Genomic DNA, 19663 nt, shown 5'->3' on the forward strand with positions numbered 1-19663 from the left:
CATGGAATCCAACATTCCCACCTGGAATCCAACATTCCCACCTAGAATCCAACATTCCCACCTGGAATCCAACATTCTCCCATGGAATCCAACATTCCCCCCTGGGATCCAACATTTCCAGCATGGAATCCAACATTCCCCCATGGGATCCAACATTCCCACCTAGAATCCAAAATTCCCCCCACGGAATCCAACATTCCCCCCATGGGATCCAACATTCCCCCCATGGAATCCAACATTCCCACCTAGAATCCAACATTTCCAGCATGGAATCCAACATTCCCCCATGGAATCCAACATTCCCACCTGGAATCCAGCATTCCCACCTTATCATCCAGCTGCCTGTAGAGGCTGGCGATCTCCTCGTCGTATTTCTGCTTCTCCTCTGTGGAGATGCTGGCGACCACGGGGGCGATGTTATCAATGATTGGGGTGTTATCACAAGGCTCCAGGTTCTTCTGGTCCTTGGCACTGATCTGCTCCTCCTCAGGCACAGCTTCTCCTGCAGGGAGCACAGCTCATGAAAATCCTGCAATCCCAAATCCAGGGCTTCTCCAGGATGGGCATTCCTGGCCAAGGAAGGGCTTTGTGCCACTGCCAGGGATACAAATGACAATGAAAGGTGTGGGGAGGTGGCCACCCTCGTGAGGGTGATGGTCCCATGGAAATGCAAACTCCATGTGATGCCTCAGGTTTGACTTTTCTGTGTTCCAGGCTCTGTGCTGCTTCAGTGTGCAGCTCTGAGCTTCACACTCAGCGCTGCTGAGCTCTGTGCACAGAGCAGGGAGACAAAACAATTCCTGCTCCAGCTGGGCACCAAGGACAAATGAGCCCAATCTCAGGTTTGTGCTCCCAAGAGCCCAAACAACTGTGGAAGAGGTTTTACAGCAGCTTCTGTGAGCCACAGAGAAGTTTGACAAGAGGATCCATTTTTACCCCGAAAGAATTTTCTACCAAGGCCTTTGACATAGAAACCAAGAGAGAAAGAAGGATCAATAAGAGAAACCTGCAGCTGCCTGTCCCAATGAGCTCTTTGTTTGTTTCTCGTGACCAATGAGTGAAGTGTAAACTTAGGAGTTTTGTAGGAATGTATAAAAAGCATGCATGCTAGAATAAAACCAGTTTGAAGCCTTCTGAAGATGGAGTGTGTTGCTTTGTGCTGTCTCTGCCTCAACTACAACAACCAACGTGGGCTGGAGAGAGAAAAACGAGCAGGGTGGGAGTGCCTGGGCTAAAGCTGGGCTGGGACAATGAACTGCAAGGTGCAAATGGAGCAGAGCTGATCCCAGGGAGGGACCCCGGGAGCGCTCGTGCATTTTGGGGCCATTTTGGGTCATCCTGGGGGCAGCCCTGGCTGGGCTCTGGTGCTGCCCCAGGTGGATCCATGGAGGAGATCCTGGAATAAATCCCTGCTTTATTTTTCAGCTCTGCTCTGGGGCAGCCTGAACAAGGCCTCACATGGACCCCAAGAGGTCTTTTCCAATCTTGATGATCCCATAAAATCCAGCAGCAGGTTGAACACTAAAAGGAACTCCTGGCTCTCCTTTCACTCCCTTGATAGTCAGGATTAGCTCCATGGATTAACAGAGGTGTAAAAAAGGAGGGAAATCCCCCCAGATTCCAGCCCAAAATCTGCTGGCATTTAAAAATCTCTTCCTCCAGGATGGACCAGCACAGCCGAGTTTAAAACAATATTCAAATTTACCTTGCAAATTCCAGCACAAACATCAACTTCCAGAGGTTGCCTGTGCACAGCAGACACACTTCCCACAAAATCCCTGTCCCCAAGGAATATTTCCTTCAGGAACAGCCCTGGGCTACAATTACAGGCTCAGAGATGAGGGATGGGTGATCTGCTCATGGCAGAAATTAAATCCACCCTCACCAGAGGCTGGGGAAGCCCCTGGATGCTGCACATGTTGCTCAGGGGGTGGGAAGGGTAAAGGCTTTTTCCTTTTCCAGGAAAAAATTCCAATATTTTAGCTCCTGAAAGCTTTACCAGCCATTCCTCTTGCCAATTTATCTCACTGGCAGGGGAACAGGTCACCAGGACCAATAGATCAAAGCCCAGAAAGGCTGAGGGGGCCTCAGAGCAAAACAAAAAGGGCAAGAAAAAGCACAGGATGATTTTTTGCCCAGCTGAAAGCATGGAAAAAGTGGGATTTGAAATCAAGCAGCATCACCTCTCTCAAGGTACTTGACTCCAAATGTTTTCTGCCCTATTTCTGAAGGCTTAGTGGCATTTTCTATTATTAATGAGGGAAATGGGAATTGATTTTTCGCTGTTGGAGCAGGGAAGGAAAGGTGGGTTTGGTCAGAATGCCTTGTGCACAAAAAATGTTCCTCGGGCTGTGGAGAATCCACCAGGATAAACATTTTGGGATTAAACATTCCCAAAAGGAATGTGTAATTTCTCACTCATTGGATGAGAACCTCCTGCCTGGAAAACACAGAAAAATTGGGCAGCTGGAAGCTGAAATGCTCAGCTCAGCCATTCCCTGCCATCCCTTTCTTTTGTAGAATAAATCCTCAATTCCTGGAGTAAGCTGTGCTGGTGGAATATCATCCAAGATGGAATGGCTGGGACAGTTCCCTTTGTAGAAAGCCTCCATCCTTCCAGGGGATGGGAGTGCACAAGGTCAGACAAGAAATCAATAATCTTTTGAATGCATTGCTGGGTAACAGCAGCACTCAGGGAGGGGAGGAGGATATTTGAAAAAAAAAAGATCCATCCAGGCTTTTGTAAAAAAAATATTCTTTGGATTGTGTTTTTTTTATTGTTGGTTGATTTTTAAAATGTGAAATAAACAATTCAACCTAAGGCTGGTTTGCTAAAATTGTCTGCCAATGTTGCAGACTAAATTATGTTTTTAAAATTTGGTTTTCAATAAAAATTCTTTCATTTGTGTGTACCCATATTCTGCCTCCTGTACCATCCTACAGCTGATGTTACAACCTACCCTGAACAGCAATTCCCCACGTTTTGAATCAGAAAATTGGCTGATCTCAACAAAAAACTTCATTTAGAAGCCACAGGAGCAGACAAATGGTGATTCTTCCAAGCAGATGCCACTCCCTGTCATTGTACTAAAGGACTAATTATTCTAATGTGAAATTCAATTATAAAAAACCCCCAAAGCCAAGGTCCAATTACCTTAAAGCACAATGATTCTCATAACTGAGGAGCAGAGGTATTAAAAAAAAAACCCAAATATAATGACATTTTTTCCTTTTTTATTACTATCATTAACAATATTCACATTAGTGCTGCCTCCTGTGTTCTCTACCCTGAAATCAGCAATTTTGGCATTTTCACTGGTTTCTCCCACAAATGGCTGCTGGTTTGCTTCTTCACCTTCCATGATTATTATGAACTGTGAGTTATAATGTGAATTTAGATTTAGTGGCCAGACACAATTAATAAAAATTGTGATTTAGGCCAAGAATTCAACGCAGACACGCCCAGCTCCCAATTTCTGGCACCTACCATTCCTCCACCTGTTCAGCTCCAGCTCCAGGTGCTGGATAACATTCTTTAAACTCTTGTTTTTGTCCTTCTCCTTCTCATACTTCTTCTTCCATTCCTCTGCTGTCAGTTCCAGGTTCACAGACACCGTGTTCTTGATGGTCTTGGCCCTGCAAACACATCCCAGGGCAGCTGCTTTGGGGTTTTTATCCCAGTGCAACCGTGGGGATTGGGAATTTTTCCATCATACAGAGGGAAATGAATGGGGAAATTGTGGATTCCTCATCTCTAGAAGTGTCCAGGATGGGGAAAGAGAGAGGAAAGGAGAGAGGAAAGAGAGAGAAAAGAGAGAGAAAAGGGAGAGGAAAGGGAGAGGAAAGGGAGAGGAAAGGGAGAGGAAAGGAGAGAGGAAAGGAGAGAGGAAAGGAGAGAGGAAAGGAGAGAGGAAAGGAGAGAGGAAAGGAGAGAGGAAAGGAGAGAGGAAAGGAGAGAGGAAAGGAGAGAGGAAAGGAGAGAAAGAGAAAAGGAAAAAAGAAAGAGGAAAGGAAAGAGGGAAAGGGGAAAAGGGAAAAGGGAAAAAAAGGGAAAAGGGAAAAAAAGGGAAAAGGGAAAAGGGAAAAGGGAAAAGGGAAAAGGGAAAAGGGAAAAGGGAAAAGGGAAAAGGGAAAAGGGAAAAGGAAGTTCCTGCCTCCCTAGGCAAAAATATCCCAAATTTCAAGCCTCCTAACAGCCACCACCACTTTATTATTCTGAAAGTGCTCAGCTCCAACCCAACCCAACCAATTGTGCCAGGGAATGCAAAGCAAGCAGAAAACAATGCCCAGCACCTACTCCAGCAAATCCACATGGAAAAGGGAAACCCAACCAATCATGATGAATTAGGAAAGCCTCAGATCTTTGCCCTTCACTGCTCAGTCAGTGAGTCCCTTCCAATGCCTCCAGTGTTGTTGGATAAAGCAGATAAGGGAAAGGATAACAGATAAGCCCTCAGCAGTTTATAAAGCTCCAGTGATTTGCACTCTGTGGCAAGCAGGACTTTTATTACCTTAAAAGTATTTTTTAAATAATCTTGTGCATTTAAAATAATTTCCTAATGGTCAGGGTTTACACTTTGCTAAAAGCACAGCTCAAGTTTCTGCTGATTTAACTGTACCAGGGATAAAAAACCCCACCACACCAGGAAGATTCTCCTGATGATGGATGAACCCCTTACGGACAACCACAATTGAAAATGAGATAAAAACACCAGAAAAGATGGAGTAGAAAGAGAAAAAGCTGATTCACTACTATCAAAGGAGCACTTGTACAGTTTGATTGGTACAAGAGCTCCTCTGAAGATGGATTTCACTCCTGACATTTATTTTAATGGTGACATAATTCTTTCTTTTCCCAGGAAAAACCAGCCATGAGTCATGGACCTTCCCTTTAATGCCACTGAGCTCCTCAGCTGTGTCACATCAGGAAAATGAGACACAAGAACCCAAGAGCCTGGAAAAGAACCCCCATTCCCACCATTCCCACCCAAAATCCTGCCAGAGAATGTTGTGCATGGATAATCCATGGGCTGCTCTGCAGAGAGCACCAGTCCTCCCAGGGAAATACAAATTATCTCCTTCCTGACAATCCCTGGAAATTCAGCTGCTGTCCATGAGGAGTGCCTCATAAATATTTCCCTGTTTTCCCAGTTCTTGCACTGCCACCCTGGTCCTCAGTGAGGATCACCCCCAAAATGTTCCTCCTCCCAGGAAACTGTTCAATATTTAGCCAGGATGTGCAGAGTCAGTCAGAAAACTGCCTTGCCCCCCAAAAAGGCAAATTTTACTCATTACTGGAAAGAGGAATGAAGCCAGGGGGAACGTACACTGAAACTGAACTTGGAAGCTGGAGTTCAGAGTTGTTCACGCCCTTGATTTCATTCCTGCACCTCAGGACACTTGGTTCTGCTCAAGACACAATCTGATCAGTAGAAATTTGGATCTTCAGTAGCTAAAAACCATGTTCAGCTCACAGTGGGGGAAAAAACCTACAAAGGACCCCTTAAACCTGATTTTGCTCATGGCCACTGCCTCTTTTTGCAGTCCAGAAGCTCCACGAGCTGGAAAACAACCCAATTTTAAACAAAGCTGCTGCATCCTCAAACTGTTCACCTCTCTCTAAACACTCCTAACTTGCCAGTATTTTTCCTTTCTGCTACTACACAAATCAAACAAAACAAGGAATTTTCCAAAGGATCCCAGTTCTCCTCAATTACCACAAAAGCAGTAATTACATAATGAGCCTGACCTATTTCTGCAAACCTTCCCAACGCATTTCACATCACTCTTGTCAATAAACACTCAAGGAAGAGTAATTCTTTCTGGATCCTTCCATATTTTTTGTTCCTGAATTGTCCAGACCATCCAAACATCAGGTCCATGAGCTACCATGGCAAGCTCTCAAAGCTGTCCACACTCTTTAATTTTCCTAATTTTTAAAGATATTTTTTGCAGCCATACCAATGATCCCTGAGGTGGAAGTCAAGGAGAAGACAACTCTTAAAACCATCAACAGCACTGTTAGATAAAGAAAAACTGAATTTTTCCACAGAAAACTGCCCAGTGCCTTTATCTCTCTTAGCAAGCCAAAAATGAGATGTGGTGGAAAACAACCCATTTTCACAGCAAGACAAATGTATTGTGTTCTAGAGCTGCTAAATTTCATTTTGCACAGTCCTAAGTGGTATTCTTCCTTTCTGCTACTACACAAATAAAACAAAATTTGGATTTTCTGAAATCTCCAATAAAGCAAAACTGAATTTTTCCACAGGAAACTGTGATTTTATCTTTCCCATAAAATTTCAAGGAATTAAGATAACATCTTAATTTTTCTGCAGGAAAATCAACCAGGAAGGAATTCAAAAATCCCTTCTAAACATCCCTCCATGCATTGCCCAACCCTTCCCCACTGTGCTCCCAAGCAGAGCAGCTGCTCCAACATTAACCCCGATTTTCCTGGAGGATTTTCCTGGAATCACCAGGAATAAAGAGCCAGCTCTCTGAAGCTCTCCAGATTTTTTTACCAAAAAAAGCTCTGGATTCCATGGGAGGAGGGATGCATCCAGGCTGCTCCCATGGGACTCACCTCTGGCCAAACATCAGCGTGGACTTGGTCTCGGCCTCGTTGAAGATGGAGGGGGAGCAGCAGATGACGATGGTGGTCCTGCAGTTCCCCCCCAGGGAATCCTGCAGGATCCTGGTCATTTTGCTGTCTCGGTAGGGAACGTGGGTTTTCTAATCCAAACACAAGCAAAGGACAAGAACAATTCTTTTAACCAGAGAGGAGCTGTCCCAGACTGCAGGGCAAGATGCATTCTACCACCATCTGCATGGCAGCTGTCTGCTGCTCAGTGGGCAGTTCTCTTATCTCTTCCACACCCACTCCTCCCTCTGGGCAGACACCTGCTGATAACAGGCCATGGAATGTCCCTGCATGGCTGATAAGAGCTGCAGCATCCCACTGGGAGATGTGAGCCCAGGGGGAGGAGCCAAGCATTCCTACCCGGATAGAATCTGGAGATTGTGGAACACCAGCACGGCTTCTCCACTGGATTTCCCAGAGGAGCAGCAGCTGCCTCTTCCCCTGGATCTTCAGAGGAAGACTGAACCCTTCTCCAGGATCCCTGCTCCAGCAGAACCACCCTGGCACTGCAGGAGGGCTGAGCCACAATTCCAATGGGAATGGGACTGCTACAGGATCCCTGCTCCAGCAGAACCAGCCCTGGCACTGCAGGAGGGCTGAGCCACAATTCCAATGGCACTGCTGCCAGCACCCTGACCCACAGGGTGTCAGGCTGTGCTCTGGCTCTGGCAGTGTTGGTTTAGTTCACTGCAGTGTTTATTTTATCCATTTCTTCCCTATTAAAGAACTGTTATTTCCTGTTCCCATATCTTTGCCTGAGAGCCCCTTAATTTAAAATTCATAGCAATTCTCAGGGGTGGGGAGGGTTCACATTCTCCATTTCAGGGGAGGCTCCTGCCTTCCTTAGCAGACACCTGGCTTTCCAAACCAAGACAGGAGCTGAGTCTGTGCTGGCAGGAGCCACAATTTGTTGTGATTGTGCCCAGATTTGGGAGCTGCTCCAGTGCCATCACTGAGAATTAATTCCTCATCTTGGGCAGAACAGAAAAACTGCCGCTGGTTTGTGACAATATTTTGTTTGTTAGTATTTTACTAACAGCCAGTATTTTCTCCCTTCAGAGCTGAAATGTTAGTTCCTTTTTTCCCCTGTGGATGGCAAAGAAGCAGGTAAATAAAGCCCCTTCCTCACCCCCAGCCAGGATTACTTACAGTTCCCTCTGCCAAGGCCGAGATCACATTGCCCAGAGCAGACAAAGACTTATTGATATTTTTAGCTTCATCCAGAACTGCCCCCTCTGCTCCAGTTTTGCTGACCTGCAAAGAGAGCAGGAAAGAGTCAGGCTCTGCTCCAGCACAAAGCTCCAGCCCTGCAAAGCTGCGCCTAAAGATGCTCCTGGAGGAGCAAAACCTGGCTTAGCTCAGCGTGGGCTGGGAGAATTTCACATCAACTTTTTACGTCCCATTTTTATATCAATTTTTATAACTTTTTTGGTAGTGCGAGCCTGGAATAATTCCACTTTTCTCCCACTCCAAGAGCAAGGTGTAATTTTATTTTAATTCAGGGAGAAGTCTGTGCTCAGCTGAGGACATTTGGGAACCACTCCCAAGGCCGAGCTGTGCACACAGACAGGGAGCACCACCCCAGTGGCCCCAAAATGAGCATCTTGCCTTTTCATGCTTGCATGGACCAAAAAATGTCAAAAATCATAGATTTTCTTCATGGCCACTGCCTCCTTTTGATGGCCAAAGACAAGATGTGGTGGAAAATAACCCAATTTTCACACCAAGACAAATGTATTGCGTTCTAGAACTGCTAAATTTTATTTTTCACAGTCCTAACTTGATGGTATTTTTCCTTTCTGCTATTACACAAATAAAACAAAATTTGGATTTTCTAAAGTATCCAAATAGAGGATAAATCCACATATTTTTCTCTACATTAAAACTATCTCTACTTTCACCTAAAAATGCCCCATGACATGAAGGAAAAGCAGTTGTGTCTTTTAAGAAGACAACCAACCCAAGAAATCCATACTTCAGGTTTTCTGTACCAAAACAAACCACAAACGTTGATTTTCCAGAGGAGAGGAGTGCCTGCCCAGGCCCTCATTTTGCAAACATCATAAAGAGCTTTTAATTTGCCAAATCTATGCACTCCTAGACATTAACATGATTAATTACTCTGACGAATCACTTCTGCATTGCACCCGTGGGTCATCAATTAACCCATCCCAATGAGCAACCCCAAATCCCAATAAAGCTGATTTTAAACACTCCAGAGGAAATCAGAATGAGAACTGGGAAACATTTTTGCATTGCAGCACTGTTCCAAACCATTCCTCTTCTGGTAAATAAATAAAAGTCATTTTCTGGGGTTTATTCTTCTACATGGGAAAGCAGAAATAGTCACCACAATCAAGATTCAGGGAGCTTTGAGAAAACTTGAAAACTGCATTAACTGCTGGCATTTAATTCGTTTACTATGTGAAATAATTACAAAAAAACCTGGGAACAAGACACAACAATATAAGCAAGTTAAAATATGTCTAATTTGATAAATTATTTTTTTAAATTATATTTTAAATTATTTCTATATTAAAAATACATAAATTTTATAGCATTATCTATAAATTATATTAAAATTACATTCCTTTTTTCAGCTACACAGATGCAAACGTGAAGGCATATAAAAAACACTGGTTCAACTCAATCCACTACAAATGCAGATTTTGGGAGGGTTGTCTTTCATGCCAATAATTCTGATCTACTCCTTTTCTCCATCCCACATTCAAAAATAAAAATTAAAATAGCCTTTTTAATGATAATCTGAGGTGAGGGCTGTGTGAGACACCCTCCCATCCTCACTGTGGGGTCCCAGTGGAGGAAAAAGGGAATTTACCTTCTCACTGCCAGCCAAGTCCACCAGGTAAAGCTTCCCACTGAGCTTCTTCTCCGTTTCCACGTTCTCCTGCTTGATGTTGATGAGGAAGATGCTGTGGCTCCTCGAGCTGTGCTCGTTCATATCTGAAACCACAGGGCACAGCTTCTGCTAAAAGTGCCTCTCAAACCTGGCGGGGGACTCCATCCCACCGGAATTCCCAAATCCCAGAGGAGCTGGGCAGCTCGTGGTGTAACTCACAGGATTCACAGATATCTCAGTGCTATCATTTATAGATATCTCAGTGCTATTATAGATATCTCAGTGCTATCATTTACAGATATCTCAGGGCTATCATTTATAGATATCTCAGTGCTATCATTTACAGATATCTCAGTGCTATTATAGATGTCTCAGTGCTATCATTTATAGATATCTCAGTGCTATCATTTACAGATATCTCAGTGCTATCATTTATAGATATCTCAGTGCTATCATTCATAGATATCTCAGTGCTATCATTTATAGATATCTCAGTGCTATCATTTACAGATATCTCAGTGCTATCATTCATAGATATCTCAGTGCTATCATTTATAGATATCTCAGTGCTATCATTTACAGATATCTCAGTGCTATCATTTATAGATATCTCAGTGCTATCATTTATAGATATCTCAGTGCTATCATTCATAGATATCTCAGTGCTATCATTTATAGATATCTCAGTGCTATCATTCATAGATATCTCAGTGCTATCATTTATAGATATCTCAGTGCTATCATAGATATCTCAGTGCTAACATTTACAGATATCTCAGTGCTATCATTTATAGATATCTCAGTGCTATCATAGATAGTTCAGTGCTATCATTTATAGATATCTCAGTGCTATCATTCATAAATATCTCAGTGCTATCATTTACAGATATCTCAGTGCTATCATTTACAGATATCTCAGTGCTATCATTTATAGATATCTCAGTGCCATCATTTATAGATATCTCAGTGCCATCATTTACAGATATCTCAGTGCTATCATTCATAGATATCTCAGTGCTATCATTTATAGATATCTCAGTGCTATCATAGATATCTCAGTGCTAACATTTACAGATATCTCAGTGCTATCATTTATAGATATCTCAGTGCTATCATTTACAGATATCTCAGTGCTATCATTTACAGATATCTCAGTGCTATCATAGATATCTCAGTGCTATCATTTACAGATATCTCAGTGCTATCATTTACAGATATCTCAGTGCTATCATAGATATCTCAGTGCTATCATTTACAGATATCTCAGTGCTATCATTCATAGATAGTTCAGCAATTAAACCATCCCCAAGATCACTCCCAGCCCATGGTGGACAGGAGGACCCTGGGTACAAGGAATTTTAGACTTTCCGTGGTTTTAAGCACAGGCCCTCAAAAAAACCACTATTTTTGACCTGAGGCTGTAGAGAAAGCTTCCAAAATTGATGAATAACACTAAAATTACAGGAGTGGAGTTTGAATAGAAGTGTGTAATAGCACACAGAAGAAAACTTTCAAAATATAGTCTTATATATAAAACTAGGAGAAAAGTTTGAAAGCAGTAGCTAATCCTTCCCTTCACCTTCTTCTTGATAGGTCTGGGCAGTATTTTATAATTAGGCAAAAAAATCCACAATGCCAGACACAACTATTTAGATATTAAGTTAAAAATAAAAATTATTTAAGTGCCATTTCTTAATTTGATAGTTTTCCCTTAAAAAACCTTGTAAAGATAGATACAAAATCATTTTTACAACTTACTAGCAGATTTAAAAAATTATTTATATACTTTAATAATATACTACATTTATTTTATTTATTTATTTACTTTCTTAGTATGCAGTATTTTACTTATTGGTAAAATACTGTAGAACTCACAGCTTGAGTTTATTTTATTTATATAGTTTATGTATATAGTTTAATAATATACTGTATTTATTTTATTTATTTATATATTTTATTATTACACAGTATTTTACTTAGTAAAATACTGCAGAGCTCAGCTTGGGAAACTGCAATATATAAATATATACAGTGTATATTTTAATAAAATAGTATATATATTAAAAAATATATAAATGTAGAATATATATTCTATAAATATGTAAATATATTTTTATAAATAGATAAATATAGATAAATGTAGAAAATATAGAAATTATAGAAAATATATAATGTAGAAAATAAAAATATGCTTAAAATAAAAAAATATTTGAAAATAAAATAGATTAAAAATAGATTAAATTTATATACAATATATAATATTAACATATTATAAATTTATAATAGTATAGATTTGTATTTTACGATATTACTTTATTATTATAGTATATTACGTTATTGTAAAATAAATAATAGAAATTTATTATATATAAATGTAATATATTTAAAATCTAATAAAAAATAAAGATCTGAGCCTAAACACAAAACACCATCTCCAACCCCTGTAATCCCAGCCGTGACAGAAACAACACAAAACCCCAAGAGCCAACACTGAGTGGCGAGTCCAGAGCTCCAAGGAGGATCCCAAGCCCCTGGGGAGGGAGCTCGGGGATCTGGGGACACTCACTTGTCACAGCCACGTGCCTGTTGGCCTTGCCCTCGTCGATGACGTCCAGAACTTCCTCGGGGCTGGACACGAACCGCTCGGTGCAGCCCTGGGGACAGCAGGGGCAGGCAGCACAGCTCGTTAGGCACTAATGAGCACGGTAATTAGCAGCAGCATCAGCAGCCCCCAGCACCCCCCGGACCCCACCCAGCCTCGGGGTGACGTCCAGGGGAACTTGGGAGCCAATTTTGTCCCCCAGGATAAAAGACTCCGTGTAATCCAGACACAGGGCACGAAATTTTCCACTGAAAACACGGCATTCCATGGTATCCCATGGTATTCCAGGTTATCCCATGGTACCCCATGGTATCCCATGGTATTCCAGGTTATCCCATGGTACCCCATGATATCCCATGGCATTCCAGGTTATTCCATGGTATTCCAGGTTATCCCATGGTATTCCATGGTATTCCAGGTTATTCCAGGTTATCCCATGGTATTCCATGGTATCCCATGGTATTCCAGGTTATCCCATGGTATTCCATGGTATTCCAGGTTATCCCATGGTATTCCAGGTTATCCCATGATATCCCATGGCATTCCAGGTTATTCCAGGTTATCCCATGGTATTCTATGGTATCCCATGGTATCCCAGGTTATCCCATGGTATTCCATGGAATCCCATGGTATTCCATGGTATCCCATGGTATCCCATGGTATTCCAGGTTATTCCATGGTATCCCATGGTATTCCATGGTATTCCAGGTTATCCCATAGTATCCCATGGTATTCCAGGTTATTCCATGGTATTCCATGGCATTCCAGGTTATTCCATGGTATCCCATGGTATTCAATGATATTCCAGGTTATTCCATGGCATTCCAGGTTATCCCATGGTATTCCATGGTATTCCAGGTTATCCCATGGTATTCCATGATATCCCATGGTATTCCATGATATCCCATGGTATTCCATGGTATTCCAGGTTATCCCATGGTATTCCAGATTATTCCATGGTATTCCAGGTTATTCCATGGTATTCCAGGTTATCCCATGGTATTCCATGCTATTCCATGGCATTCCAGGTTATTCCATGGTATTCCATGGTATTTCAGGTTATCCCATGGTATCCCATGGTATCCCATATTATCCCATGGTATTCCAGGTTATTCCATGGTATCCCATGGTATTCAATGATATTCCAGGTTATTCCATGGCATTCCATGGTATTCCATGGCATTCCAGGTTATCCCATGTTATTCCATGATATCCCATGGTATTCCATGGTATTCCATGATATCCCATGGTACTCCATGGTATTCCAGGTTATCCCATGGTATCCCATGGTATTCAATGGTATTCCATGGTATTCCATGGCATTCCAGGTTATTCCATGGTATTCCAGGTTATTCCACGGTATTCCAGGTTATCCCATTGTATCCCATGGTATTCCATGGAAGTTTTCAAAACCAGCATGTATTCCTAATTTGGGTTAGATCTCATACCCAAGTTAATGTAATTGAATCAGCCCCAAGTTAATCTTTCTCCCCCAACTGCAACACAAAGTGCAAACTCCTTCTCTCTCAATGCAAAATTACTGAATAAATTATTTTCTCTGTCAATGCAAAATTACTGAATAAATTATTTGATCGATTTCTGTTTGCTCCTCAAGCTGAGAATAAACAGAAAAATATTTTATATCTATATTATTTAGGCTCACATATGTTCATGTCAAGCATTTGGCATTCAAGTGAGGGCCCAGCAAGTCCTAAAACAAATTCCTAACCCAACCAATCTGTTCTGAGTTATTGAGAGATTACAGCACCCATGCAGCAAAATATTAGAGAACAAAATGCCTCAAGTTGTTCTCTTTCATTTCTGACATGAAAGGGGAACCTGAATGCTTAAAATTTAACAAAATGGCAATGTTCAAAGTCAGGAGAATAAAACAAACATGATTCAAGCCCATTAATATTTCAGGGAACTTGTTTAAACCCAGGAACCAACACAACTTGAACATTCAAGGTTTCAAACAGGAGTTGAATTGTTCCAGCAAATCACACTGGATGCAAATGAAATGTGTAAATAAATGCATTTGTGGGAAAGAATGAAAAGCTGAGGGCTAAATTATTCTTTTACCTTAACATAGGGGACTCTGTTTTTATCTTCATGTACAGCAAGGTTTGTCTTTGACACTGGAGAGAGACGTGGAGATCATCAGGAATATTCCAGAGGCAATAAATAAACAAATAAATGAATAAATAAAGGGTCAGCTCCAGGCATGGCAGACACATTTTGGGGATGGAAATTTGTATTTGAGATCTCAGCCATTCCCCACTCCTTATGCACCTCCAAAATTTCTGACACACAGGAATCACTTCCTGCTCTCCCCATCTTGTGCCTGCTCACTTAAATTCAACTTTGGGGCACAAAAGTTTTTGGTTATTGCTCGGGTGAATGAAATAAACCCAGACTAAGCTGGGCTTTGGCAGAGCAGAGGAGACAGGAGAGCAGCCTGGAATTCAGAGCAGCTCAGAGCTACATTTGCAGACATTTCTGCATTGACAAAAATGTCTGCCTTTACAGAAATTCCTACCTTTACAGCCATTTCTACCTTGACACATATTTCTACCTTTACACATGTTTCTGTGTTTACAGCCATTTCTACCTATACAGCCATTTCTATATTTACATATTTCTATATTGACATGTTTCTATACTGACATATTTCTATATTTACACATATTTCACTTACAGCCCTTTCTACCTATACAGCCATTTCTAGATTTACACATATTTCTATATTTACATATATTTCTATATTGACATATTTCTGTATTTACACATATTTCACTTACAGCCCTTTCTACCTTTACAGCCATTTCTAGATTTACACACATTATTTCTATATTTACATATTTCTATATTTACACATATTTCATTTACAGCCCTTTCTACCTATACAGCCATTTCTAGATTTACACATATTTCTAGATTTACATATATTTCTATATTGACATATTTCTATATTTACACATATTTCATTTACAGCCCTTTCTACCTTTACAGCCATTTCTAGATTTGCACACATTATTTCTATATTTACATATTTCTATATTTACACCTATTTCATTTACAGCCCTTTCTACCTATACAGCCATTTCTAGATTTACACATATTATTTCTATATTGACATGTTTCTATATTTACACATATTTCACTTACAGCCCTTTCTACCTATACAGCCATTTCTAGATTTACACATATTTCTATATTTGCATATATTTCTATATTGACATTTTTCTATCTTTACACATATTTCATTTACACCCCTTTCTACCTATACAGCCATTTCTAGATTTAAATATATTTCTATATTGACATATTTCTATCTTTTCACATATTTCATTTACAGCCCTTTTCACCTATACAGCCATTTCTAGATTTTCATATATTTCTATATTGACATATTTCTATATTTACACGTATTTCACTTACAGCCCTTTCTACCTTTACAGCCATTTCTAGATTTACACATATTTCTATATTTACATATATTTCTATATTGACATATTTCTATATTTACACATATTTCACTTACAGCCCTTTCTACCTTTACAGCCATTTCTCTATTTACACACATCTCCACATTTGCAGCCCTTTCTGTGCTCACCCTGATGAACAAAACTCACTTTCATTACCCCCCAACCTGCAGGGGCAGAGCCACGAGCTGTGGGAGAAGCAGATGCTCCCCACCACACTCCCTGCCAGGAGCAAGGGATCATTCCAAACCACTCCCTGCATTGTGAAATTGGATTTTTTTACCATTTTCCCTCGAAGAACAGCCCTTGCCAAGGAGCCCCAGCCCTGGCTGGCAGGCAGTGAGATGCTCAGAGCTCTGATTCACAGCAAAGCTCGTGCTCTGCAGAGGCAGGTGTGCAGGATCAGGTGGCTGAAAGTGCCAAATTCTCCAGCTTAAATTTAATCCCCTCCCAAATAAAGCCACTGCTCCCCCCCAGGCTTTGGTGCCAAGCTCCAAGGCACTCATTCCATAAAACACAGAACTTACCATCAAGCAGGTCCCTTATTTTGTCCAAATATATCTCAAAGTAGGAAACCTAATTAAATAATCACAAACATCACAGATTTAAACGTTGCTGATTTCGTGTCTTGCTGCCTCTGTGTTTCCATCCCTGTCAAAGCAGCAAACTAAAAATAAAACCCCACCTCCCACACGGTTTGAATTCCATCTTTCATGGGAACACATTTGTCCCTTGAATGGTTTACAAAGCCATTGATCTTCCTGCATTTATCAATGGAAAAGTACACAAAAAACCCTGCAGGCAAACCTTATCTTCTTTCTTTTTTTTTGTAACATGGGCAAAATTGACAAAAAACATCAAAGCAATCCAGCTCCTGCCATATCTGTGCAGCTGCAGGATTGTAAAAATTGTACATTGATTTTCACCCCCCCAAAAAACAGAGAGCACCTTCACCATTGCATTCCCAGAAGCCCCAGCACTATATATTAAATTAAACTTTTAAATGAAGCACACGTGGTGCTTCTGCCTTGAATCAAACCCAAAGGAGAAAATGAAAATGAGCTTGGCTGCAACAAAGAGAGACAATTGTCCTCGAAAAAGAAAAAAAAAAAAATACAAAAAAAGGAGAGGAGAATGATTGAATGAATGAGTTTCTTAATAAAAGGGATTTGACTCACAGAAGGAAAGAGAAATATGTGAGGGGAGTAGGGCCAGACCCTTCCCTAATGAAGGTTTATCCAGATTCTTTGGCTGGAACACCACAAGGCTGCATTCTAGGTATCAACAAACCCCTGCTATTTCCTAAAGTCTCATTTTCTGTCATCTGAAAAAGAATGTCAGGGCTTTTCACACAGCTGAGTGGAACTTTCCACGTGAAACTGCCATTAGATACAAACAGATTTTGAATTTCTGCCTTTACTTCCCCATTTAAAGCCTTCCTCTGGACCAGCTGATTCCAACAGCCCAGTTAGGCCAGACTTAATATTTCACACTGAAAAATCCACACTCCTGCAGAGGAGAGACCAAATCCTAACTGTGGTCCCTATTAGAGGGGACCTAAATCCCTGTTAGAGAGGGAAAAAATGCCATTAATTCTCAGAGCCTCAATTCTGCAATGATTATTAGCTCAGGGACAGTTTGGCTAAGCCCAGGCTGCTGCTGACAGAACATTTCTCTCCCTGACAGCTCAGGGCAGCTTTTCTGGGAGAGATTCATCAGCTCTGCTGGGAAATCTTTGGGAAAATTCTGGGATTTCCAACGGGACAGGCCAGGAATTCCCTCCAGCCTGGGCTCTCTTGGTACCCAAATTGTACAGTCCAAGGTCTCTGCAGGTATTTCATGGTTTTGGAATATTTTCAATTCCAATTTGGAATATTTTTTCTGTCTGTACCTCACTGCTGGGAAGGTTCCCAATACATGACCAAGCCCTTCCAGAAGCAGATTCAGAGGTCCAAGATGATTAAAATAATAATAATTTATAGACAGACAGACATTTCTGTCCTCACACTGATTAACTTTTACAAATAATTGTGTCCTCACACTGATTAATTTTACAAATAATTGTGTCCTCACACTGATTAACTGTTACAATTAATTGTGTCCTCACACTGGTTAGCTTTACAAATAATTGTGTCCTCACACTGATTAGCTTTACAAATAATTGTGTCCTCACACTGATTAGCTTTACAAATAATTGTGTCCTCACACTGATTAATTTTACAAATATTCATCCAGGGCCACTTCAAGGGATTTAGTGCAAATAGCACTAAAAAGTAAATTAACTTTCAGTTAAGCTGAAGCTAGTAAATCCAGGTTTTAGGTACAAAAAGCTCCACCCTCAGTGAGCAGCAGGAGGAGGGACAGTGGCTTCACACCCACCTGTGCTCAGCCACTGCAGCTTTTAGGGCTGGCTTGGCTTTGGGGCAGGGATGGCACAGAAAAATCCTTTTCCCTGCAATCCATGGCAGTTTTACTGGTGGAAATCCCATTTTGCTGCTGTCTGCTGGCACAGAAGCTCAGCTCTGCAGATGGAGCAGAGCCCCCAGAGCTGAGAGCCCCCCAAAGGGGCAGGGGGGGGATTCAAGGTCACTGCCAAGAATTTGGGAGCTCACCTGGCTGGGATCAAGGAAGGACATGGAAAAACCCTGCACCAGCATCAGAAGGAATTCCAAAATCCCCTCTGAGCACCTTCCCTGCCTTGCCCAAGCTCTCCCCACCTTCCATCCCCCATCCTGAGCCAGGATGGCAGGATGCTCCCAAATCTCCATGGGGTTGGTGGTCAGCAGCAGCAGGGTCCAAGCTCTGGAGGAGCTGCACTAAATCAAAGTTTGGTTCCAGCAAACCTGAGCTGGACACTCCCTCCAGGAAAAAATAATAACATAAAAAAAACACCCAGAAGCAACATCAGCAATAAATCTTGGAATTTGTGCTCTACAGGGGATGGAGGGGGGGGAAAAAGCAAACCCAGGAGATGCCAAGGCAGATTTCCCATGGACTCCCCCCACCCCAAAAAGTGACCCCCCATAAAGAGCACCCAAAAATTCCCCCCAAGGGCACCTTGATGTGGAACTCCAGGTTCTCATCCATGGAGTAGATGTGGTCGAAGATGTCGTGGGCGATCCTGGGGATGATTCCCATCAGCTGAGGGTCGTGCAGCTTCCCCTGGGGACAGAACCCAAAGGTGACCCAGGAACCTCCTGCTGCCTCCCTCCACTGCTGTGCCCTGCAGGGGCTGCAGGGGAGGGCACTATGCACTCTACAGGCAGAGAAATCTGTGTTTTGGACTGCACTGAAGGCATCCAGGGGGAAATCCTCAGCTGTCAGGGGCTCTGGGCCACAGCTGCTACAGCAGACATTTCTGGGGAGTTCCATTAAAAATAATAATTGGATTATGTGTTATTTTATATATGTGTTTTATATATATAGATAGAGATATAGAGACATAGATATATAGATATATCGATATATAGATATGTGTGTGTGTATATATATGTGTGTATATATAAAAAATCTGTATTTTTGACTATATTTAAGGAAATCCAGGTGGAAATCCTCAGGTGTCAGGGGCTCTGGGCCACAGCTGCTACAGCAGACATTTCTGGGGAGTTCCATTAAAAATAATAATTGGATTATTTGTTATTTTATATATATGTTTTATATATATAGACAGAGATATAGAGACATAGATATATAGATATATCGATATAGCGATATATAGATATGTGTGTGTGTATATACGTGTGTGTATATATAAAAAAATCTGTATTTTTTACTATATTTAAGGAAATCCAGGTGGAAATCCTCAGGTGTCAGGGACTCTGGGCCACAGCTGCTACAGCAGACATTTCTGGGGAGTTCCATTAAAAATAATAATTGGATTATGTGTTATTTTATATATATGTTTTATATATATAGATAGAGATATAGAGACATAGAGACATAGATATATAGATATATAGATATATAGATGATATATAGATATATAGATATATAGATATATAGATATATAGATATATAGATATATAGATATATAGATATATAGATATATAGATATATAGATAAATAGATATATA

General features: G+C 41.2%; 1 protein-coding gene across 1 annotated transcript in view; it reads right to left on the bottom strand.

Moving 5' to 3' along the window:
• Positions 1-19663, bottom strand: part of KIF5C (kinesin family member 5C) — an 82146-nt gene that overhangs the window by 26939 nt on the left and 35544 nt on the right. The window contains exons 4-12 of the mRNA XM_059852504.1: positions 18648-18752; positions 16118-16166; positions 14188-14243; positions 12070-12157; positions 9483-9607; positions 7793-7897; positions 6587-6735; positions 3488-3636; positions 327-502 (exon numbers count right to left, since the gene is read on the bottom strand). Of these exons, the coding sequence (XP_059708487.1) occupies positions 327-502; positions 3488-3636; positions 6587-6735; positions 7793-7897; positions 9483-9607; positions 12070-12157; positions 14188-14243; positions 16118-16166; positions 18648-18752 (1002 nt within the window). The remainder of the gene's footprint in view (positions 1-326; positions 503-3487; positions 3637-6586; positions 6736-7792; positions 7898-9482; positions 9608-12069; positions 12158-14187; positions 14244-16117; positions 16167-18647; positions 18753-19663) is intronic.

Source organism: Haemorhous mexicanus, chromosome 8 (assembly GCF_027477595.1).
Source record: "Haemorhous mexicanus isolate bHaeMex1 chromosome 8, bHaeMex1.pri, whole genome shotgun sequence".
Classification (NCBI taxonomy): domain Eukaryota; kingdom Metazoa; phylum Chordata; class Aves; order Passeriformes; family Fringillidae; genus Haemorhous; species Haemorhous mexicanus.